The sequence below is a fragment of the Ipomoea nil genome, unplaced genomic scaffold (assembly GCF_001879475.1).
Source record: "Ipomoea nil cultivar Tokyo-kokei standard unplaced genomic scaffold, Asagao_1.1 scaffold2845, whole genome shotgun sequence".
Lineage (NCBI taxonomy): Eukaryota > Viridiplantae > Streptophyta > Magnoliopsida > Solanales > Convolvulaceae > Ipomoea > Ipomoea nil.
This window is the reverse complement of record NW_017619273.1, coordinates 9,463,145-9,490,174: the sequence shown is the minus strand read 5'-3', so window position 1 is coordinate 9,490,174 and position 27,030 is coordinate 9,463,145. Positions and strand designations below refer to the sequence as shown.

Below are 27,030 nucleotides of genomic sequence, written 5' to 3'. Positions count from 1 at the left end.
CTCTATCCACTAGATATTAGGGTGTGTGAAATTTTGTCTTCCTCTCTAACGGAACAAAAATTCACCCCTACAAATAGCTTACCTTCTCAAGGATGAGAAGATATCAGTTCTAAAAATCTACTAGTGAAAAACTCATCTAGCTCTCATAAAAAGCTCCAAGTATCCCATCCAAGAAAGAGACACATAATATATTCTTTATCCATATTTGAAGGAAGCTTGAGCTGCAACATCATCTTCATCCAGCTCGCGTCAAGCTTTTGAGTTGGAGGAAAAAGAGAGTTATCATATCATTTTTCCTCAATTTGGGAGTAGATTGAGGTGTAGTAGACTGGGGATAGTTGAAAAACCTAAGTTTCGGGATTGTGTCTAGCTTTATGTCAAGAAACAATTTCGGAGTGGAATTGTACTAAGGAGATAGTGCAAACCTTCACGAGTTGTGAAGAAGAGTGGATTATGCTTGTTAACTGCTGAACCACTATATATATATATATATATATATATATATATATATATATATATATATATATATATATATATATATATATATATATATATATATATATATATATATATATTTTTTTTTTTTTTATTTTACGCACTGCATTCATTTATTTCTCATATTCTTTACTGCTAAACCTATCAAATTGTGCAAAGAATCGTAAAAAGGGTGTTAATATTTTTCGCTGTGCATATAGTCTCTGAACGAGTTGTTAAGTCTTGGACTTAACGATTCTCAAAAGTTTTGAAAAACATAACGAATCTATTCAACCCCCCCTCTAGATTCGTTCCCTAACCTTTCGGGACCAACACAAGTGGCCTTCGTCGTCTTCTCTGGTGGAAATAGTCACCGGTTTTTTGTTTTTTTGTTTTTTTTTTTTTTTTTTTAACGGTGGTGAACAGTGATTAGCGGCGGTCAACGTCGATAATTTTTTCAGTAACCTGTTGGTTACTAGTAATTAGAGATGTCAATCTGGCCAGCCCACTCGGTTTCAGGCTAGCCCTGTCGGGTTGTCGGGCTAATCGGTTTGGACTAATCAGTTTATTAATATTTTATTCTCGGGTTCGGTTTCGCCCTAACCCTAAACTTCGAGTTGTCGGGCTAATCGGGCGGGTTGAACCATCTGAACTAAAATTAAAAACTGAAAGTGAGTACCCATCTTTAGAGTAGGGATGACAACGGGGTGGGGCGGGAAGTATACTCCCCGTCTCTGTCCTCAATGAAAAATTGAAAATAGTCCATATCTACATTCCCGCGGAAAATTTGACGGAGACGAAGAATCTCGTCCTCATCAATTTTTAGTCAAAATATTAGATTAATGTTTTAAATTTTTAAAAACTAAAAACTTAAGTTTTAATTTAAATTGGTGATGACCTAAGGGGAATGGCAATGCTTATTGACAGCAGGCAGCAGCCAAACGGGCCCTAGTAGTGAATTGCACGTTCCACAATAAATAAATAAATAAATAAATAAAAATGCGAATGATATGTCGATACGTTTGGCAGTTTCCGTCTACAAATAGTACACTGAGTGACCCAAATTGCAGTCTCCCTATATTACGTCTCTATCAAAATTTTTTTTTTTTTCTGAATTGAATTTCATTTTATTACGTGTCCTTTCGGTTTTCCATTTGAAATCACCAAAATCATTTGTTCAATTTCTCGGATTGAATCTGGGAATTGCGGTTATGGTAATCTGGTAGCTAGACTCGTTGACGGGATGAGTGAGCAAGTTGTGATCGATTCGCCGGGGGCGACCCGGCGGCAGCCCTTGCTGACAGAGAGGATGAGGAGTGCGGAGGAAGAGGAAGAGGAAGGGGAAACGGAGAAGCGTGGAAGCGCCGTGATAGGGGACTTTGCGGGCGGCACGGCGGCGTGCGCGATGATGTGCTGCTGCTGCCCCTGCGCCGCCTTGCACTTCCTCGTCACGGCGGCTTACAAGGTGCCGGCGGGGCTTTTACGGAAGGCGTGGCGGAAGAAGAAAAAGAAGCGGCTGATGAGGAAGAAGACGAAGCTGATGATGGTGGAAACTGGGGGGAAAGATGGGTCCCGGACCGCCATGGTCTCCGCCGCTGATGGCGGCAACAAAGGCCGCTCGTCCGGCACGGCCTGTTACGACGAATTTGACGACGACGGCGACTGGGACGGCAGCAGTGCGGCCACCGAAGACGGCTTCGAAATGGAGATGTGGGACCGGTTCCACGAAGGTGGATTCTGGAGGAGCTCATTGGACAGAGAGGGTTGATTCTTCTGGTAACTATATATATTCCTTCAAACAAATTAGTTCCGGAGAAACATTCCGGCCGGCCGGCCATTTTTTTGCCGGATTTTGATATAGAGACAAAATGGGATTTGTCTTATATGCACCTTGTATATACGAGAGCATACAACAAAATTTCACAAATTAAAGGTGTTCTTGATCTTGATGATGTTTACACCTTCAAAGTGTATACAATATTACAATGTTTGATTTTAATGATTTATTATCGATATATTATGTTGTTTGTGTTAATTCTTATTGATCAAGTGGTCGTTCATACAAGAGAATAGTCCAGGCTTGTTTGGTAAATAGTTAGCCTATTAGTTAATTTTAACTTATTTGATCACAATTAATTGTATCACTCAGACAATGAATATGAATGTTTCAATCATTTTTTAAAAACAATCAGCTAACTCATTAACTCAATCAGAGCCTTGTGCTCAATTTAGTCCTCATAGTGAGTACTATTAATCGAGTTAATACCCAATATAGTCCTGGACTATAGTGATTTTACTCAATTTAGTCCTAAATGATTTTTTGTGCTCAATCTAGTCCTCAACTTTGGTGGTTTTACACGATTTAATCATTTAGTCATTTTGTTAAAAATTCTGTTAATTCCGATTAGAGATATGGTCCTAATGATAATTTCCCATCCTTCATCCCATTTGGGATGATTCCTTCTTCTTCTTCATACCCAAATCTATTTAACTCTAAATAAATAAATACCGAGTAAATAAATAATTGTCTTAAATCCTTCTTTGATTAAAGTTCACATTAATATCTGTTGGAAAAAAAAGTTCACACTAATATATATGTTCAAAACATTCTCAAATAGACCTATTTGAGTAGGAAAAATGAAGGGGAATGCTTTAAAGTAATCTTTGTCCCACATTGGTTTGGGAAGTGGGTTTGCACCACTATTTATACAAGAGTCTTTCTAAAACTCATTGAATTGTATGATTTGACTTGAAAATGAAGGAAAAAGGCTTTAAAGTAGCATTTGTCCCACATTGGTTTGTGGGCACAAGGATGCTTGACTTGGGGCACGAGCACGAATGTCCTCTGAAAAGTTAGCATAAGTTATGCCAACCTATTGTCTACTTGTCAAGTGGTCTCTTCATACAAGAAAATAGTTTAGGGCCCTTTTTCGGTAAACTAGTTAACCTATCAATAAATTTTAACTTATTTGACTATAATTAACTGTTTGACTTTGTTAAACAATGAATATGAATGTTTTATTAATTAGTTTTTTTGTAACAACTTATTGTTTTAAAATGTTAAAATTTTAAAAACTGCTCAAAGTAGTTTTTTGAAAACTTTTTTAAAAAGTCATTTTGTATGTAATAAGTTAACAACTAATTTACCAAACATTTTTCTACATCAGTTAATCCATTAATCCAAACATTTACCAAACACCCCTATATGTGCCTTTTTATATTGAGTACTATTAATCGAGTTAATATCCAATATAGTCCTTGACTATAGTGGTTTGATTTTTTGTGCTCAATCCAGTAGCATGGAAGGCAAAGCTGAGAAAAAACATTGAATGTTGTGCGCCAAAACAAAGACTATACGCGCCCGGCTATATATATATATATATATATATATATATATATATATATATATATATATATATATATATATATATATATAATCGCACTCAGGTGCGAATGCCTCGCCCAGACGCGAAATAGGAATGGATTCTGTCCGTCCACGTGTCCAGATCTAATGGATGAGAAACACTGATTTTTTTAAAAAGCGCGGTGGCATTTTCGTAAATAATTGAACATCGAAGTGCAAGTAAAATGTATTACAAGTGCATGTAAAATGTATTATAGGTGCAAGTAAAAATAATTAACACTGAGCATCAATACTTAGTTGCATCTATAGTTCTAAGTAGTTGCACCTATAGTTTTAAGTAGTTCCACACATAGTTATAAGTAGTTGCACATAGGTGTATAAATGTTTGCGAGTGGTTTTCAGGGGTATTACTATCCGCTGAACTCAGATCAATGAATGTTAATAAGGCAAAATTACATGCACTTATAAGTGAAAGTAGGTGCACCTATAGTTATAAGTAGTTGCACCTATAGTTATAAATAGTTGCACATATAGTTATAAGCACACCCAGGTGCATGAATATTTGCGGAAAGTGAATGCTAACAAGACAATATATATATATATATATATATATATATATATATATATATATATATATATATATATATATATATATATATATAGAGTTAGGATCATATGAGAACATGTGTGTAGGTGAGAACGTGAGAACACATCATGTGCATCCATCTAATATTTTTTAATGGTCTATATTAGATTAAGTGTGTGCGAACGCGCATTAAATGTGTGCAAACACACTAAATCGCGTTTGCACACATTTAATGCGCATTCGCACACACTTAATCTAATCTAGACCATTACAAAATATTAGATGGATGCACATGATGTGTTCTCACGTTCTCACCTAAGCACATGTTCTCACTGGAACTCTACTATATATATATATATATATATATATATATATATATATATATATATATATATTTCTTTTTTCTCTCCCCCTCCCCCCACATTCTCTTTCCTAATCACACTTACAAAAACCCCTCAAAAACCGCAATGGAGATCAACTATTGTGGATGCTCTTAGGACTGTATTTCTAACAGTCAACTGATAAAATTTTTAACAAATGATTAAATTATGTAAAACCATTAAATTAAAGTCGAGGACTAACTTGAGCACAAAAAGCCTTTTAGAACTAAATTGAGTAAACTCACTATAGTCAATGACTATATTGGGTATTAACTCATTATTAATCACTTAAATTTAGTTTAGTCATTTTAAAAGTCTATAAAAATAGAGTTTTAAGGGGGTGTATTTAAACAGAGAGAGAAATACTTCACAGTTGGTAGAAAGAAAATTTTGAAATCTTGGGGTTGAAGGTCGGATTTCAAACTATTTATATTTGAGAAGGAAAAGTCTACAAAAGTCCTACAATTAAAAAGTCTACACAAATTCATAACTTTTTGAATACCACATGACTTTTAAAGAATCGTTAAAAGTTTTAATTGAATACCATCCGACTTTTAAAGAATTTTTAAAAATCCTGATTGAATCTCGCCCGACTTTTAAAGAATCTTTAAAAGTTTGAATTGAATACCTCCAAACTTTTAAAGTTCAGAAAAATCTTTAAAAGTTTATAAAAGTCATGATTGAATACACCCCCTTAAGAATATGAGTACCTTGCGGACTATTAACCACTTAGGACCTGTATGGTAGGTTATAGTTGTATAGCCTAATTCTTTGCTGAGCGCAATTATATTATTTGGTTGGAAGAAATTATAAGGAAATTTTTTTTTTATTATTATCAATGGTATTTTAATGTTTTCTTTTTAATTCTCAAAAATTTTATTCACGTGACAATGTAATTTGATCCCACAGTATTATAAATTCTGTTTTTTTTTTTTTTTCCTCCTTAACTCTTTCATTCCAAATTTCCAATCAAACGCATGTCAATTCGGAATCTACGTAAAAGACATGAGTACCTTTTCCACCCAATTCGGTGTGCAACATGAATACTAATCTATCTAACTTAAATTAGAAAAATCCAGATATATATTTCATTGAAGACTTTTGTGGCGTTCATGTAGGTTCTAGAATTTGGTAGGAACTGAATATAATTGAAGTCAAGTGGATATTTTTAAAGGGTTTCTGGTCGTAGTTTTCTCTCCAATGCAAACCATATATATAATTTATTTATTTATTTATTTTTTGTAGCCAGCCCTAAATCTAATCAACCAACTTACATTATTAATTTCTTTATTGCCTTCCCTATTGGCTATTGACGCAGGCTTTGCCTACAACCACATAAAAACTATAGTAACGAACTTTGTGCCATGCACCAATGGCTTCCTAAGTCTAATCCTAGTATATATTGTTGCAGACATGTGAAATGCTCTCACACTTTACTTCACACCACCTAATCTTGTATATCCCTCATCAAATTTACACATTTTATTGACAAACACTTCCCTCACCATCATGCCAGTTGTTGATAGATAGGGTGATAATTTACATTCGGTCCGTGAATTTCCATTTTTATTTGATCATACTTATTTAATTGAAGGTAAAAATACTATATAATTTTTAAAATATTATAAATGATATATAACAAGTAATTACAATTGATTTATTATTTAAAATATTGTTGGAAAATTAGCTTAAAATGGCATGTTAAGTGGCTATTTTGTGGTACAATTATTAGTGGGGTCCACTTCCGATTTGGGTCGGGTCAAAGTTGATTCGGATTCTTCGTAGTAAGACGAAGAAATTGATATATTGTACGCTCAAAACGGATAATGGGTGAATTGCCAAACTTCAGTATCATTTTCAAGTGCTCTCGTGTGAATCTGCACCCCAACGGTCAGCCAGTTGTACATATTAAACTCATCTGTTATGGAATTAATACTGTTTTAATTCCAATTTTAAAACTGAGTTGAATCCTACTTAGTGGGTGGCTGTTACAGGTGTTACACAATTGGTTCTAATACCAATTTAATGGCCATGTTGAATGCTATCATTCCAACATCCCTATATAAAGAGAGGTAGAGCAGAAGCATTTTACACAGTGTAGAAACAAAGGAATTCCAGTAGCTTTATTCTCTCAAAACTCTGCTTCTACTCTCTTCTTTAGCCAACTTGTGTTCTAAGCTTTGCTTTGTTCGACGGGTTCCTTGTTTAGGTGCTTAAACAAGGAATCGTAGCACGTTTTATATTGGGAAACCTAGGCTACAACGCTCCTAGCACTTGTGGGAGGTAGCAAATACGGAGTAAGGTTTTAAGGAAAAGAACATTATGTTCAAACTCGTGCTAAACCTATACCCAAACACTTCATCTTTTCCTTCCCAGATTTTTCTATTTTCCCATAGACTAATAATCTTTCCATAGGATTATTATTTTGGGATTTTTCAACCATATTACCCAACAAATATATATTATTAATATTAAAGTGAATATTCACAACAAGTAAAAGGTGGATGTTTAAAAATTCCACCATAGGCATATATAATGCCATAATGCGAGATCATCTCCAACCCAAAACATCAAATTCTATCAAATTTTAAATCAAAATGAATATTCCCAGCATCTTCTTACACTAATTTTTTTTAATTAATCTCCAACTCATTTACACCAAATTTTATTTTGACTCTAATCTATTTACACCAAATTCAATTCATACACTAAAATAATTTCTATTCTTATAATTTAAAACTTTAATTTTGTTTACTTTATTTATTTTAATATAAAATATTATTTTGATATAAATAATAATATTTTATAATGAAATTAATGTTTCTATGTATTTTAATTTTTAATTATTTTATAGTCAATATTGATCTCGGTTTAAACGTCTCAATGAAATCTTTAAAATGTTTAATTTATTTTTAATAATATAAATTTTTAAAAGAAAACAATTGACAAAAAGATTCTAAAATTTTTTGCACGAAAATGGTATAAATGAGTAGTATTACACCATATTTGGTGTAACACTATTCATGTATATTAGAACTAATATTAAAACTCTTTATATTTGAGTCATACTATTACTCCATATCCTAATCTTCCTATGATTCATCTTGTATATATTCCCCATGTCTATACATTTGTAATCGAAGTTCATTCAATATATACAGTTTATACGCTTCTCATATGATATCAGTTAAGCTAGGGTTTCTCTTTATTCCCATGGCCGATGGATCCATTAACTCCTCCAAACGAACCGTTTTTGATATTGCTATCACGTCTTCCGCTAGCATGGCTGTTAATTCGCTTTCTACTACTCATCACTTTATTAGCACTAAGCTCACCCACAAAAATTATCTATTTTGGAGGACTCAAGTCGTCCCGTTCCTGGACGGTCACAACCTCATGTAGTTTGTCGATGGGAGCCAACCGTGTCCGGCCCCATTCCTCCCCGTCGCCGCCGACGGCGCTCCACCGACGTCCAACCCCGCCTACACGGTGTGGTTTCGTCATGACCAGCCTCTTATGTCTATGTTGATTTCTTCTCTCTCTGAGGAAGTCATGCACCTTGCTATTGGACGTCGTACATTGCAGGAAATTTGGGAGTCAATAGAACAGTCTTTGGCTTCCGCATCTCGTGCCCGGTCACTAAATCTCCTTGGCTAACTTTAATCTCTTAGTTAGGGAGATTCCACAGTTGCCGACTATATATTGTCGTGCCCGTGTTATTATGGAGGACCTATCCCTGGCCGGTCAGCCTGTTGGATTGGATGAGATGAATCTTTATGTGTTTCGGGGTTTACGACCAGAATATCAAAACCTGACCGCATTGCTTTCAGTTCGCGGCCAGCCCGTTACACTTACAGAGCTGGCCGACTTTCTAGGCGCTCAAGAATTCATCAGAGGAGCCGATAGTGGTGGCTCGCCTGTTGCTTTCACCATCCAACAAGGAGAGCGAAACCGCGGAGGCAATCGCGGTGGTAACCGCGACGGTCAGGGCAACGGCAGCAATCGTGGTGGTGGCCGATCATCTGGTGGCCGCAACGGTGGTCAACGTGGCCGCGTTGGTCAAGGTGGTAACGACGGTCAAACCCAATGTCAAATTTGTGGTTGTACTGGTCACTCGGCCTTGGCATGTTACAATCGTTATGATCCTCCTCCACAAGCAAATTTGACATATCAGAATAATAGTCCAGATCAGAATGGTTCCCAGGTATGGATTCCAGACCCTGGGGCAACTAATCATGTGACTCCAGATATTGCAGCCCTATCTACATATGAGGAATACACATGCAATGATATTTTGCGTGTTGGTGATGGTAAGGCACTCTCTATTAGTCGTGTTGGTCATGCTTCCTTTAATACCCCATCTAGGTCTGTTCAATTATCTAATATCCTTCATGTTCGTAGTTTGTCTACATCTTTATTATCAGTTCAAAAGTTTGCTCTTGATAATAAAGTGTTCTTTGAGTTTCATCCATTTTTTTTTTGTTGTGAATGATACCAATACGAGGGAAATAATACTTCTACAAGGCAATAGCTCAGGGGGTCTATACAGGCTTCCAATCGCCAGTTCGTCTCCCTCCACATTTCTTTCTCCTCGTACGTCTGCATCAGTGTGGCATGATCGCTTAGGATATCCACAACATCGTGTTTTACTTCGTATTTTTCAGGTATGTTCGGTTAGTGGGTCTAGCAATTCTATTCGTTTTAATTCCAGTTTGTGTAAATGCGTGTCAATTGGACAAATCTGCTCGATTCCATTGTCACATGTTGAGTCATCCAGTTCTAGTGCTCTTGATCTAATATATACAGATATTTAGGGTCCGACTCCTTTATTGTCTATTGGTGGCTTTCGCTACTTTGTCTAAATTATAATATTCATTGTTATAATTTATATAATTATATATCGATCCAAATATTCTTAAAATATTGTAACAAATTCATTTCGTGCAACGTACGAGTGAAAATACTAGTATTTATAAATAATAGGGTTGATACCTAATACAAACTTGTATATAAATATCAGTTATGCATTGTGTTGAGATTTATTTTTCCAACCTAATATATATCTAGATTAATCTTACTTGAGAAATGGGTTTTGCATGGATAATCATAGTTTTGGCCAAATAATGAGGTAACAATAGTTATGTAATGCGTCCATTTTGCAAGGTGGACTCAAGTAAAAATACACAATTTATATACTGAATATTCATAATTTATATATTGAATGTTCACAATTTAAATTGTGGATATTCAATATGTAAATTGTGAACATTTAGTATTTAAGTGAATATTCAGTATCTAAATTGTGAACATTCACTCATTCAATATGTAAATTGCGAACATTCAATATGTAAATTATTAATATTTAGTATATAAAAATTGTGAATATTCAGTATGTAAATTGTGAACATTCATTATATAAATTGTGTATTTTTGGACCCAGATCTACCTTGCAAGATGGGCCCGGGTCCACAAAATAATTTGCCATGAGGTAAGCGGCAAATTATATCATGCACCACGGTGCATGATAAATCATGCACCGCACGTCCTTTTTTTAAATGAAAAGAAACGATGTTTGTTTTCCGCCGTTTCGCACCCTTTTACAAAAAGTAACCTTGTTATTCAGTGTCATTTTGTATACACTGCAGTTTCAGTTCAACACAACTACAGTTTCATTTCGATATAACTATAGTTTCATTTGATATTTACAGACTCAAATATGTGAAAATGTTATTTAATTTTATTTTATATACACTATAATTTCATTAAAACACAACTACATGATCATTTTGATATAATTACAACTTCATTGTACAATATACACTCAAATATGTGAAATGTTATTCAGTTTCATTTTATATATACTGCAGTTTCATTTCACTATAACTACAATATCATTTTGATATAACTGCAGTGTCCGTTTAAAAATACTCTAGTGTCAGTTGGTGTTTAATACACCAAACAAGCGGACTCCGTTAATTATAACGGCGGGCGGTGCACATAGACCACGGTCTATGATATAACGACTCGAGGTAAGCATATGTATGAATGAAATAATATTCAAATAACATTAGGCATTTTCTCCTTCATTAAATGATAAGCTTTTGTATTTTTTTTTTTTTTTTTTTTTTTTTTTTTTTTTTTTTTACTTTTTTGATAAGCTTTCAAAAATAAGCTTTTGTATATAAAGTGGCTAAAAATAACATTTTCTTCAACTTTCTAGTATTGTAGAGTGGAAAAAAGTAGAGAATTTAAGAGAGTTGTTCCTGAAAAAATGGCCTAAAGTCTTTTACAAAAGTGTTAAAAGTGACCTTTTATACTTGAAGATGCGTATACAGTATATATATTTTTGAAAAGACAAATATGAAATGGTTAGAGTTTATAACTATCATAACATCTTTTTCCATTGTTACACGACACTGTCATGTTCTAACAACATGCTACTTGTGATGAGTACTTCGGACAAATTATGCTGTGAAACTGTGTCCACCTTACCATTCCAAAATTGTTTATAATTATAAATATATAGTTAAAAAATTATAAACATATAGTTCTATAGTTATGAACATAGAGTTGTAAATATAATTATGAACATATAGTTCTGCAATTATGAATATAGAGATTCAATAATTGTGAATATGAAGCTAAAAATTATGAATATATAGCTTTATAATTATGAACATATATTTCAGTAATTATGAGCATAAAGTTCTGTAATTGTGAATATAGAGTTCAATAATTATGAATATGAACTTTAAAAATTATGAATATATAGTTTTATAATTATGAACATATAATTCAATAATTATGAATATTGAACCGTGTCCACCTTGTAAGGTGAACACGGTTCTACAGCATAACGATTGAGTAGTTCACAACCTTGCCCTTTCTTTACCAATCGTTATGCTATAGACTCATGTCCAGCCTACAGTTTGGACACGGTAACGGTGTCGTTAGTGGCACCGTTATCTTCCACTTTTTTTTTTTTTTTTTTTTTTTTTTTTTTTTTTTTTTTTAAATTTCAGACCGTTTCGTTATAGGAGCATATGTTCATAATTTTATCGCTATATGTTTGTAATTGTAAGTTTATAATGTCAGAGTTCTGTGTTCATAATTTCATAACTATACATTCATAATTCCATAACTGTACATTCATAATTCCGTAACTGTACATTCATAATTCAATAACTGTAAATTCATAATTTTCGAAACTCTAAGTTCACAATTTTAGAGCTCTATGTTCATAATTTTATCACTATATGTTCATAATTGTAAGTTCATAATGTCAGAGCTCTGTGTTCATAATTCAATAACTGTACATTCATAATTCCATAACTGTACATTCATAACTCTATAACTGTACGTCTATACATTCATAATTTTCGAAACTCTATGTTCACAATTTTAGAGCTCTATGTTCATAATTTTATCACTATATGTTCATAATGTCAGAGCTCTGTGTTCATAATTCAATAACTGTACATTCATAATTCCATAATTGTAAATTCATAATCCCATAACTGTACATTCATAAGTCTATAACTGTACATTCATAATTTTCGAAGCTCTATGTTCACTATTTTAGAGCTCTATATTCATAATTTTATCACTATATGTTCATAATTGTAAGTTCATAATGTCAGAGCTCTGTGTTCATAATTCTATAATTTCATAACTGGACATTCATAATTACATAACTGTACATTCATAACGTCATAACTGTACATTCATAATCCCACAAATGAATAACGCCATTAACGGCGAGACAAAATCAATTTTTTTTTTTAACTAGAATAACGCATTTTCCTTGAAAACGACGTCGTTTAGATTCGTGTCCACAATGCATTGTGGACACCGATCCAGAGCATAATTTGCCTTTCTTTACTCTAGCTATTATGAGCAAGCCAATTCCAATGGGCTTAGTCCACTACGCAAGGATAAAATTCCAATACATTGTATACCAATTGTTATATCATAGAAATTATGCTGTGTATAATGCATACAGATGCAAAAACGACGTTGTTTTGCATCAAAATGCACGTTCTACTTAAAAAAAATCAGTTTCGATTCCCAACAACAATATTATGCTATTCATTTTTTAGTTCATTCATTCTGAATTTTTAGGTATGAAATTTTGGATGTATAGTTATGCAATTCTGGATATATAGTTATGCAATTCTGGATGTGTAGTTATGAAGTTATGGATGTGTAGTTATGCAATTCAGGATTTATAGATGTGTAGTTATGCAACTCTGGATGTATAGTTATAAAGTTATGGATGTTTAGTAATGCAATTTTGGATTTATAGTTATGAAATTATGGATGTGTAGTTATGCAATTCTGGATGTATAGTTATGAAGTTATGGATGTGATGAAATTATGAATATTTAGTTATGCAATTCTAATTTTTATTTTTATTTTTTTTTAAAGTTAGACATCAAAACGACGTCGTTCTTACATTCGTATGCACCTTGCATGGTGCATACAGATGCACAGCATAACGATTGCAAGTCTATCTTGTAAAATAAATCTAAATCTAAAAATCTAATAAGAGCCAATAATATTAAGTTCTTAACTGGAACAAAAAAAATATTGGTAGTATTGTTTCTTAAAATGAATAGTTCATATTATTTTAATTTTAATATTTTTTAATGATTTTCCTTATTTACCCCTTATTATATTATTTTCTTCCCTTAAATAACCCTAAATTCCGTTAGTATAAACTTTAGTAACGAAATATTCTGTTAACTATTTATTATTCTTAATTTTTATAATAAAGGTCTTAGGTTCGAACATCATCCCTGTTAGAGTTGGCATAATTATTAAACATATACTACAAATATGTTAAAATGTATTAATATATATATATATATATATATATATATATATATATATATATATATATATATATATATATATATATATATATATATATATATATATATATATATAAAATCAAATTTAACATAAAATTTAGTCAAATAATTAGCCCGACTAAATACATAGCATTCAAAGTTGAGCATCAAAGATTATAAATTAGGAATTTTGAAAATCATTTGATTTGATTTTCTTAAATTTTTTTTTTTTAAAAACAACTTTAGGTTAACTTGTTTTTCATTTTATTAATCTTCTTTTAATTATTTAGAACAAAATTTAATATTTTTGTTATGCTTTTGCATTATTTGAATGATTCAGGTTATTATGGTATTAATATTTTTTGTATGTATTTTTATAATGATACAATTGTACATTACTTTATAAATATTATATTATTATTTTTTATCGAACAAAATTATTCTTACATCATTGTCAAACCTGCGCGACCTAACTACAAAGTTGTTGATCATAAATATAATTACACATAAACTCTAAAACGGTAGGACCATTTTCCAAAGAATTGATAATGTTGACCACCCACTAGCTCCAATTGAAAAAGTTTACACATCAAAATTTTATCAATGTATGAAAACTTCTAACAAAATTTGTAAGTTAATTTGTACTATATCATTATAACAATATCTATTGTAACTATATATTTTGAATTATTTATTATCATTGACAAACTCTCAAAACAATTTGTCTCAACAACAAATAAAAATTTAAAAAATCAATGATTTCAGTATTGTGGATGAAAAGTATGTACGGAACTTTATTACTCTTATTAAATTAAATAAATTAGTAGCTACAACAAAAAATAATAAATAAGCATTTAATTAATTTTGAATTAGATGTATATAATGCATTTATTTAAAAACTTATTCATTATACGGAGTAATTTTCTTTTAAAAGACATATAATTTCATTAGTTATATTATCTTTATTTTCTACAATTCAAAGATTCCTTAACTTCAATTTTTTTTTTTGGACCCCAAAAATACTATAAAAAAGGAAAGCTCAGAGAGTATCAAACAATACAGGAAAGGAAATATATCTCCTAAAACAAAACTCGTTCATACTGCAAATAAACTAGTGTCCAAACACAAGGAAGCAAAAGAAAGTATCAGAATCGTTGAATTCTTGAAGGCTTGTAAAATCACTGGTGAAGAGAGCATAGATGCCTTAAGCCTTCCTAGGCTTGCTGGTTGCCAATTGTGATTCAGGCTCTTCTTTTTCAGACAAAGTTAACTCGATATGGCAGGGGGATGACATATAGGGGTTAATTCTTCCATGAGCACGGTATGTAACCTGAATGTGGGATATGAAAAGTGAATCCACATCCAAGCCTTTAACTTCAGCATTCTTGAGCAAATCCAGAATAAACCTAGCTGATTTCACAGGCCAACGTCCTTGTCCATTTGGATGCCTGTTCTTCCAACACCTCTGCAGAAGCGAGTGAAGGGAATGGCTTGCTTGTGGACCAAAACATCCTCCAAGTACCTTTTAGCCTTTGTTAAAGGCAGCTTCCTGATAGCATGCGCTGTTTCCCTTGTGTTCTTAAAATGAACTCTAAGATCAGAACCCCTGGCTTTGCAGGATTTTGTGGGATTGTCGGGCTCTCTTGAGTACTTCACCATGGCGATTGATGATCCTCTTCCAGGAAGTGCTTAGGTCCGCTGTTCTTTCTGCCAAAGGGATTAACTTCAAATTTATTGATTTATTATATTTATCCATTATCATTTTTTTTATATTATCTTATAATTAAATATCAAAGTTATAATACAATATATATATATATATATATATATATATATATATATATATATATATATATATATATATTTATTTATTTATTTATTTATTTATATATTATTTATGTACCAAGTATTTTATACAAATATAATAAATATTAATATTTTGTTCAATACTTTCACATGATAACCTACGACACACATCTAACAACACATGAAACATGTATGTGAAAAATTACTACTACCAAATATCAGCTGGTGCATGCTTGTGAGATAAAGAGTTCATAGTACAACTAAGATCTCAATCATATACACAGGAAGACAAATCTAAAGCTTCCTACAGCATAATCTAATTGCACGATAAATCCTCTATGCTACCACCAGTAACCCAATTGCACATGACACACTACCAATAATAGTAATAATAATAATAATAATAATAATAATAATAATAATAATAATAATAATAATAATAATAATAATAATAAAATGAGGACATGCAAAAGTAGTATTTATTTAGACTATCGCTTTTAGACTTAGTATTTAGACTAGCGTTATTAAAAAGTTACAAACATTTATTTTAATGACAATTATAATCAATCTCCCATAAATGATCTTGCATTTATATATACTTTATATTACTTATTTAAATAAATAAATTTAACATTTATTTATCTATGCACGAACATCTCTTATATAATATTGCATTGATATACTTTGAAGTACTTATTTAAAAATAGTTATTAGGCATTATCAATTCGCGCAAAGCGCGTAAAAAAAACTTGTATTAATAATATAGGTTCATTTTTAGTGTATTACATCTTCATTTAACAATTTATTTAGATTTATGAACTCTATTATAAATTTATAAGTTCATTTTTAACATATCACATATTTATTTTTACTGTACTTTATGTTCATATATATATATATATATATATATATATATATATATATATATATATATATAAATCAAAATCCATCTAGCCATCTAGGGCCCCGCTATAATTTTCGCATTATATACATATACTAGTATTTGCACCCGTGCGATGCACGGCCCTAAATAATAATAATAATAATAATAATAATAATAATAATTAAACAATATAATATAATAATAAAGATTAAGAAAATATGTCCAGTGAAAAATTATTAAATAATAATTAATATTGAAATTGTAGTACACATTATTGAATATTTCTATACGGAATTTTTAGTCATACTCATAAATTTCATTATCTCCACAAATAAAAAAATTTTATTTTATTTTTGTTTTGTTTTTTGAAAACGAACACAAATTAAAATTTCTAATCCCCTTAGATTACTTATTCTAAAAAGTGTTGCGTACATTTGACCATAATTAAAGACAAACTTTTTCAAAAACAAATTCACATGCGATATAGAAAAATTGTTGTATATAGTATAAAAACTATATCAATTTAATTCAAAAAAGTTTATACAATAATGCTAAATATAGTATAAAAATATATGAACTTAATTCATATTATTTTTCAATTTAGAAAACACTTAACAGGGCGTTTGGTTGGAGGGCGGGAATTATGTGGGAAAGGAATTGTAATTCCATGGGAGTTGAATTACTGGGAATAAAGTGGGAATTTAAATTCCAGTGTTTGGTTGACAGGAATAGAATTACTGGGAATTTCAATTCCAATGTTTGGTATACATGGGAATAAGTAGTATAAAGTCAAAAATGTCCATTATTGTTGTTAGACATTAATTTTAAGTTAAAAAAGGAAGGGGTAATTTTGACTCATCATTATTTTTTTTCCCAGGAATTAAAATACCAGGGGGGAACATGGGATTTTAATTCCATGAAAATGGGGGAATTGCAATTTCATGGAATTGCAATTCCCTCCAACCAAACTACGGAATTTAATGCCCTTTGGAATTAGGTGGGAATTAAGTGGGAAGAGAATTTAAAATCCCTCCAACCAAACGCCCTGTAAGAGTTAATGAGTGATTTGGAACCCCAGAACACCGTAATCCATTTAAAAATTCCGGAGTGTGCAGATCAGCAAGCATGTCAACATTATAATCAGATTTACATACCAAATCACATATATATATATATATATATATATATATATATATATATATATATATATATATATATATATATATATATATATATATATATATATATATATATATATATATATGTAGTACATAGAATATTCAATATAATATAATAAATGAAAAAATATACAGTTTAAAAACCTAATAAATTTGAAGTGTTCAACTTTGAAATTTTATTACACATTGTTGAAGACTTCTTTGTACACAACACTTTTAGCCGTATTTAGATATGGTACATTTTCTCCACAAATCAAAATTTTTAAACTCATTGGCTTACTAATTCTTGAAACAGCTATGTACATTTGCTCATGATTAAAGATCGACTTTTTTAAAAACAATCTCATTTTTTATAGTGTTTGCCCTTGAATTTTGTTTATTATCATGGCATAAGATATCATAAAAGGATTTTGCATTATTTTTGGCCTTAAAGTATATTTTTTTTATAAGTACATTATTGAAATAATAAAAGTACCTTATTGTATATATACTATCAAATAATATAGCTTCAGTAAAAAAAAGTACTTTTAGTATATTTAAAATGTACATGATATTCATGATCCACACAGCTAGTTGGACCATGATCAAACAATAATTTGCATTTAAATAATCAGACTTTATTAATATAATATTAATATAATATAATACATTAATTAGGCCTTAATATATGTTAACATTATAATTTAAGGCCTAGAACATCAACCTAACCCAGACCGCTGACCTGGCCTAATAGCTCGGAGTATATAATCAGTTTTTGCTCTCATTTTTTACCCTAGCACCGACCGTTCGTCTTCTTTCTCATCTCTATCCCGCCTTTGCCGATCTCATTAGCTTGGTCCGAATCTCTACACTCCTATCTCAAATCAAATGTCTCCGACCAATTTTTGGTTGTAGACTACTGGCAATTTGTTTGTCGAGGTTTTATTTGGCAGCAAGAACAATTCAATTAAATGTATACTATTCGTGTTAAAATTGATTTGGATTAAGTGTTGATGAACAATTCTACACATGTACTTCATTTTGATTTTTCTTTCTTTTTATGATTTCTTAGCTACAAATAATGTTTCTTAAGTAGCATTTATACTTATATATATTGAAATCCCATATTTCCTTATGGTATCCTAAGTCTTTAGATTTAGCAATCTGGAGAATACATACCAAAATTGAAAAAAATTCCTTGTGTACATAAGGTCAAAGAAAATATGGGACATTCATCTTTACATTTTCAATTTATGGCAGAGCAATAGAACATTCATCCGATGCCCTATAGTTGTTTTTATGGCAAAACAATAGAAAACTAAATCGAACAGTGAAGTTTGTTTTTTTTTGGATTTTTTAATAGAGCTAAAGGGGTACAAATTAGTGTTTTTCAACCACTGTTTGATTGATCATGTATGTATGATTTAAACATTGTTTTGTTTAAAATATCAACTCTTCAACTTTCAATTTCTTTTTAAAAATTGCCCTAATATTTTGGCAGAGTTTTCAAAACAGTAGACAATCAATGCTTGTTTTGCAGTAATTTCTGTTTAAGTTAAATATTTATAATTTTAATATTTCAAGTAGGGAAAAACAAAAACAAAAACAAAAAAAGTAAGCTAATTTATGCAAATGAATTAATTATTGTCTAGATTCTTTTTTGTCTGAAAAATATACTGTTTTTTTAGACAAAATAAAATTAGGCAAAAAAACAACCTAGACAAAAATTAATTCATTTGCAGATAATTTTTTGGTCTAAAGAGTAGTAACTTAGTTTTTTGTCTAGATTATTTTAGGCAAATTTGTAATACTGATTTTCTTGTTTCACCAAACAATATATCAAAGGTGATATAGTTTCAGTCTCTAAATCCCAATAATAAGTTAAATTTTTCTTGTTTAATGGTTTCCAATTTTGACATTTTATGCCCTTGGATGAAGAAAACTAATCCATCATGCATTTTTTCACAACACCAGATTCTTGAGTCTCAATTTCATTCCTTTTTAAGTGATCTGCAGTGATTGGACTGTTGAACTCATCAACTTTAGATGCTTCCTGAAAATAAAATTCAAATATACATTACAAAATAATGTAAAAATTTGTGTTATAGGAGGACTTGAATAGGTGGTAATATTATTACCAGATCAGAGTTTTCTTCATCTTCCTCATCCTCTTCTATCATCTTAGAAATTAGGTCCTTGTCTTGTTGGTCCTTCAACTTGGACCATTAGGTGGCAACTAACACTTCATTCCTCAACACTCTCAACAGACCCTCATTTGAAATATTACAGTGTATATATTCTCCCTGGAAATAGCAGGAAAAATAAGAATTCATATGAATACTGTATTTCAAAAGTTGCATTTTATGTAAGTATAAATACAACCATTTCATAAAAAATTAACCTTAGTTTAATCATATAGCCTGAAACAGTTTACATAAAAGAACAATGAGATGAATGAAATGTTTACCTCCTGATCATGAACAGAAATAAATGACCTCAAGTTATCATATTGACTGCATCACAGCTTCAATGTTGTTTGCTGTCAAGATTTTATTTATAAAATTGAGTTCCAAGAAATTCAATTTGTATATGTTAAAGACCCAATTTTCTACCACATTCAAAGCATTGATTAGTGTAAAATAATGATTACTACTTGAGATTTGTATTCTCATTGAATATGTTTTGAAGTCTTAAGGTTTTTTTTGAATGTACTGCAGAAGATAGTCACATGGAAAGCACATCACAAAATCATTAAAAAAAATGACTGAAGCCAATGCATTATAAGTTTAAGCCATCACTAACAGGTATTATTTCATGGTACCTTTAGATTCTTTTTCTTGCCCCCAAAAGCAATAATTTACTGCAATATTAGAAGAGTAAGCAAGTTAGAAGATGTCATGTCAATGTCTGTAATAGTAGTATAATATGGGATAAAAAAGATTCATCAACACATTGGTGACCCAATTTGTCAACCGGACACTGTGAAAGATGGTTTTCAGGTATGAAACCAAGCTCAAATTGTTTTGGTTGTTTTTGCTGGAATTTTGCTCTATGTTACTTGAAATTAGCAGGAAACAGAACACAAAAAATATTATGGAAAACAAATGCTGTTAAGAATACATTCTGATCAGGGGTAAAAAAAAATGATTTACCTCTGGATCTCGGAACAAAGATTCCTTACTCTTACTAATTTGGCCTCTTCTCAATTCCTCCGGGAATGCATGAGTTGTTACTAATCTAACTCAGATTGACCTCTTAGTGTGGAGATGAATGATTTCTTGGCAAAGAGATTTCTGTACTAACAGGTGCTTCAGAAGTGGATAGATGCAGATATTGGCCAGATTCTTCTTGACAAAGGATTTATAGAGGATGAAGATATTGTGGTCTCTTCGAAAAAAAACAAAGTGTCTTGGAAGTATGAAAATCCACCAAAACGTTTCAGAATCCAAGAGCAGATTCATTATTGTTATGTTCAATTAAATTTAAAAGAAATTTAAATTAGATCTGATTTATTAGTAGTGTTGCAGGTTTGTTTCTCGATGCAATAGGACATTGGAAACCGAAAGGTTATGTAAATACAATAAATTCTACACAGATATTTACTTACCTAAAATGACCCCTTTTGTGTGGGCGGGAAAGTGTTTGAGGCAGAAAGTTACTGCTTTATTATAATGATAGATATTCTAAAATTAGCTCATAATATTCATTTATTGACATGTCACCCTTTTTTTTAATTTTTTTTTTATTACGGTATGAATTTTTTATAACATTTTTTATTTAATTAGTAAATAATTTATGGAGGATTCAATTAATTCACATATATATACTAAAGGGAAAATCACACTTTTGATCGCTCAATTAGTACCACATTATAATATTATCCTTATTTTTTAATTTGGACATATCTGGTCCCTCAATTAGTCTAACGTTAATCAATTTAGTTCTTCTGTGAGTTAATCACCCTTAACTCCATTTAGACTAATGGTATAATTGGAATTTCACATAGCATTGATTATTTGCCGTCTACCATTTCCTCCGCCACTCAGCTATGTAAAATGTCACAACACATCTTTCCGACTAAACAAAGGCTTAAGTTTCTTTGCTTGTCCAATTCTGCACTGTATACCTTCTTCCACTCTAGAACACAATCTGCCATCTAAGAGCTGCATTTCTCCTGCAGTTTCTAATGCTTTACAAACCAGAACATAAGTATATTTCCTTGGAATTGATCCTCCTTGCACCAACTCAACAAGCAAATCCCATGCCTCCTAAACCCAAGCACCTCCATTTGCTCCAGTAAAAACTTGGCTTTCTTGATGTTCCCAACTCTACAAAGTGCATATATGACAGTGTTGTAAGCATAGACATCAGGTCTGCAGTGAAATTGTTTCATCCTGTAAAAGGTGAACAATGTTTCGTTAACTAGTCCTTCCTCTCCCAAGACTTTTATCAAACAGGTAATGGTCAGTTTTAGATTTCTCCAATGGAGTTACAAACAACACAAAACAGAGAAGATGAAGAAAAAAGGAATAGTTGCATGGAGATGGAATGAAGGGAAAAATATCTTTCTCTAACCACTTCAAAGAAACTATAGTTTATGTATTTATACAAGGGACTAAAGGATCTGTTACGTGAGTAGATGTACTCTAACAGATTAATCACAGCTGTTCAACTGATTTATTTTCTACTACTTGATGTACACCATCTTCACGTGTATCTCTATCTTCACGTGCACCATCCTTCAATATGCCCCCGCAAGTTGGAGCATATATGTTATGTATGCCCAACTTGGAAGTGAAATTAAGAAAGGATCCAGGGGGTGAGGTTTAGTGAAAACATATGCTAATTGTTGTCCTGTAGAAACATGCAGGAGCTTGAGGAGACCTTTCTGCAACTTTTCTCTAACTAGATGGCAATCTAACTCTATGTGTTTTGTACGCTCATGAAAGACTGGGTTCTCCGCTATAGCGATAGCTGATTTACTATCTGAGAATAGAGCTGGGGGAGAAGCAGGTTGCATTCCTAAATCTTGTAGTAAAAAACTGAGCCATTGAAGCTCGCAGGTTGCACAGGCAATGGCCCTACATTCTGCTTCCGCTGACGATCTAGACACTGTTGGCTGTTTCTTAGACTTCCAAGAAATGAGACTGGAGTCTAGGAAAATACAATATCCTGTGACTGAACGCCTAGTGTCGAGGCATGTTGCCCAATCTGAATCACTAAAGCCCTTTAAAACCAAAGTGGAAAAAATCGAGTAGAATAATCCTTGTCCAGTGGTCCCTTTGATGTACCGCAAGACTCTGTGGGCAGCCTTTAGGTGCAATTCTGTTGGTTGATCCATAAATTGGGAGAGTTGTTGTGTAGCAAAAGAAATATCTAGCCTGGTAAGAGTGAGGTAGATCAATTTTCCAACAATGCTTCTGTATACCAACAGATCATCAATAATGGGACTGTCATTCTTGTGTAGCTTCACAGAGGGAACCATCGGGCTGTGGACTGGTTTGCTGTCCAGAAACCCAGTTTCCTCTAACACTTCAAGAGCATATTTTCTTTGGGACACATTGATACCAGACTTGTTTCTTGCAATTTCCAATCTAAGGAAATATTTTGCAGCTCCTAAATCCTTGATCTTAAAAGTGGAATGAAGGTGAGCTTTAATGTTTTGTATTTGTAATTCGCTGTTGCTAGCTAACAGTATGTCATCTACATACACTAGCAGCGCAATGAAGGAATCACTTGTTCCTTTAGTGAACAAGGAGTGATCTGAACCTGCTTGGACAAAACCCTGTGCAAGAAGCTCTGTTGTGAGCTTGATGTTCCACTGTCTACTGGCTTTTTAAAGACCATATAAGGATTTCTTAAGTCTGCAGACTTGCCCAGGTTTAGGAGGATTGCAGCCTAGAGGTGGGGCCATGTATACTTCTTCATCAAGATCCCCATGCAAAAAAGCATTATTGACGTCCAACTGGTGTAGGAACCAACCTTTAACAGTAGCCACAGCAAGAAGAGTTCTTATAGTTGTCATCTTAGCTACTGGGCTGAAAGTCCCAATGTAGTCCAACCCAGGGATTTGGGTATAACCTTTAGCCACAAGCCTGGCCTTGTAACGTTCAATACTGCCGTCTGGATTATGCTTCACTTTGTATACCCATTTGCATCCCACTATTTTCTTAGACGGGGGCATGTCTACAAATTCCCAAGTCTGATTAGTTTCCAATGCTGAAATTTCATTATCCATAGCTTCCTTCCAGCAAGAGTGTCCAACAACTTCTTGATATGAAGAAGGTTCTTTAATGGATGAGATGTTCACAGAAAAGACTTTGTGAGCTTGCGATGGACTGTTATATGACAGGACCTTTGAAACAATGTGTGGAGTGGTTTTCGTGTGTTCTGCGGAACATGCATAGTCATCAAGATAGACTGGTTTAACTCTGTGCCTGTTGGACATTCTCATCACTGGTTGAGGGGATGTATGGATTACATTTGGTTGAGCATCGTGATTAGAAGGACTGATGGACAATGAAGTGTCTGCCATGGGACATTGGTTATTAGACATTGTGGTGTCTGTTCCATGAAGTGTGGTTTCTAGACTATCATCTGAAGTGTGGTTTTGTATTGTTTGGGGAACATCTTGGGAAGGTAAGGGGTGGGGTTGGGGTAAGATGAGGTATTCTGGAGCAGTAGAAGGTGTTAAAGAGAAAGGAAACACACCCTCATGGAAAACGACATCTCTAGACATGAACACTTGTCTAGTAGTTAAATCATACATTTTGTACCCCTTAACTCCATTGGTGAACCCAAGAAAAATACACTTTCTAGCTCTGGGACTGAACTTTGTTCTATGAGTAGAAAGTGTTGAAGCAAACGCTAAACAACCAAAAACTTTCAAGTTTGCGTAGGAAGGAATTTTACCAAAAAGGATTTGTTATGGTGTCTGATTTTGAAGGACCAAATATGGCAGTCTGTTGATTAAGTAGACAGCATGGATGACGCAATCAGCCCAAAATCTTTCTGGGAGGTTGGCCTGAAATTTGAGAGCTTTGGCAACAGCTAAGATGTGCCCGTGTATTCGCTCTACCACACTGTTTTGTTGAGGGGTTTCAACACAACTTGTCTGATGAATGATTCCCTTTTTAGCATAAAGTGAAGGCATGTTGAATTCCTGACCGTTGTCACTACGGGAGCTCTTGACAGAGGTAGAAAACTGAGTCTGGACAAAAACACAAAAATTCTGCAGCAGCCCCCTTCTCTCACTTTTGTGTTTTAGCATGTATACCCAAGTGGATCGGCTATAGTCATCTACTATGGTGAGGAAGTAAGAATCACCATAAATTGAGGATACACGGTTGGGCTCCCAAATATCAACATGAATCAACTCAAAACAATTATTAGTAGTTGAAGTGCTCAGGGGAAACTGTAATCTCTTTTGTTTAGAAAAATGACATATTTCACATATAGTGTTTCTTGAGGCACATATTGAAGGATCTAAGCCTTGTAACACTTTAATTCTAGGGTAGGATGCATGTCCTAGCCTAAAGTGCCAAGTGTCTATACCATTGGCAGTTTTATTCACAGTATTTACAGCAAAAAACATTCTGAGGAATGGTATGACTACTTGAGATGTTTTCATCAGAATTAACAAGAACAGTAAATGATGGTGAGACCAGCTTGTATAAGCCTTCCTCTTATTTAGATAGTCCAATCATCTTCCATGATTGAGAGTCCTGAATGATACACTGATTAGCCTTCAAGAAAATCCACCTTCTACCATCTCTTAAGATTTGGCTGATAGAAATCAGATTAAAATGGAAGCCAGGCACACAATACACATTATGCAGTGTAAAATCCTTAGAAAAGTACACAACTCCTACGTGTGTCACGAGTGCTTGATGACCATTTGGTAACTTGATGCATATGTGCTTGATGGGTTCATAACGAGAGAAGAACCGGACATCACATACAATGTGGCAAGTGGCTCCTGTGTCAATTAACCAACTAAGGGAATCAAACTGTTTTTGAGAATAAAACTTACCATAAGGCTCCTTGTGTGATCCAACGTCGTAATCAGTAACATTGACTTGATTTGCCACGGGGGGGGGGGGGGGGGGGGGGGGGGTTTCGGTTTTGTGTAGGATTGGAATTTTGTCATTCTTTGCCAATCAGGTACAAAATCTTCTCATGCTGGTCTCTAGTGAAACCTCTTGTGTAGTCGTGTCATCCTGAGCTTGTGACACTTGAGCAGCATTAGCTACCCCTCCAGCTTTCCCTTTTCCTTTGTAACCAGGAGGGTAACCGTGTTTTTTTTATAACAGTTTTCAATTGTGTGACCTGTAAAACCACAGAAGCTACACACAACAGTCTTCTTGTTATTGTTACTGAATCTCCTGTTGTTGTTGTTGTTTCCAGACTGGTCTGTGTTGGCAAAAGAGGCATTGACATAGTTTGTATTTATCATGTTGTTACTAGCAGGAGGGGTATTGTTTACTAGATTCTCAATATATGGTGTGTTGGGGAAAATTTGCCTCTCTTGAACCTGTAGCATGGAACATACTACCCCCATGCTTGGGAGTGGTTTCATCAACAGGATCTGTGACCTCACCCCTCCATAGAGTTGACTGTTTATCCCTTTTAGGTACCTAGCAGTTTGATCATCTTGAATGTGGTTTTTGATTTTGTCAAAAGCTCAACAACTACATATAGGATCACAAGTGCAAATAGGGAGAGGTCTAACATTATATAGTTCATCCCACAGGAGTTTCAGTTGAGAATAGAATTCACTCACAGTATTGCCTCCTTGCAGCAGATGATATATTTCTTCGTTGATGTCGGCGATTCTAAAAGCATTTCCCTGGCCGTACCTCTTCCTGAGATCATTCCAGACGTCTTCCGCGGTCTCCATCCACAGAATTCTTTGAGCTATGCTCGGAATGACAGAGTGCAAGATCCATGAAAGCACAAGGTTGTTAGCTCTGCTCCATGCATGAAAACTCCTTTCTGTTTTCTCTGGCCTTTTGTTTTCTTTATTTTCCTTGTTTTTCCCTGGTTCCACACACATTTTCACCTACATCTCTTGCACCTAGCCTACTCTTGTCGACACATAGTGACACGTGATTGTCTTGCACTTTGCTTACTCCGATTTGCCATCCTTGACTTTGACACTCGGGGGTTCCACAAGCCCCGTTTACACTTACATGCACTTTACACATCCATTCCATACTAAAACTGCAAACATCAAAATGGCGTCATTGCCGATGATGGCAATAGGTGCTAAGTAAAGTGTGCTTACTATGACAATCTAGGAATGTGTTGTTTTTGTACATATTTTGTTTGCTACTTGCTTTGGAAGTGGGCACCAATACCTTGGATGTCATATTTTCTCGCCTTGCAACTACTTTTAGTTGCAAGTATACTTGCTTGGTGAAGCTTTTGTGCAGGAAATTTTTCAAAAACATAGTTGTTGAGCTCACCAATGAATAAGGATTCTATCCTTATGGATGTCCACCCGGAGGAGAAGTATCATTGAAACAA

General features: G+C 33.1%; 2 protein-coding genes, 1 long non-coding RNA gene and 1 pseudogene across 3 annotated transcripts; 2 read left to right on the top strand and 2 right to left on the bottom strand.

The window, feature by feature from the left end:
• Positions 1-1,717: 1,717 nt before the first annotated feature.
• LOC109159955 lies at positions 1,718-2,242 on the top strand. Its single transcript, XM_019308068.1, has one exon. The coding sequence runs from the start codon at positions 1,718-1,720 to the stop codon at positions 2,240-2,242; it is 525 nt and encodes a 174-aa protein (XP_019163613.1).
• A 6,283-nt stretch (positions 2,243-8,525) lies between these two features.
• Positions 8,526-9,296, top strand: LOC109159954 (probable H/ACA ribonucleoprotein complex subunit 1-like protein). Its single transcript, XM_019308067.1, has one exon. It carries the CDS (start codon positions 8,526-8,528, stop codon positions 9,294-9,296), a length of 771 nt encoding a protein of 256 aa, XP_019163612.1.
• A 290-nt stretch (positions 9,297-9,586) lies between these two features.
• Positions 9,587-23,752, bottom strand: LOC109160359. Its single transcript, XR_002050737.1, has 3 exons — positions 23,462-23,752; positions 22,605-22,607; positions 9,587-9,597 (listed from the first exon to the last, which is right to left on the bottom strand). It is a non-coding gene; the product is annotated as an uncharacterized LOC109160359 (long non-coding RNA).
• Positions 14,666-15,380, bottom strand: LOC109160358 (annotated as a pseudogene).
• Positions 23,753-27,030: the final 3,278 nt, after the last annotated feature.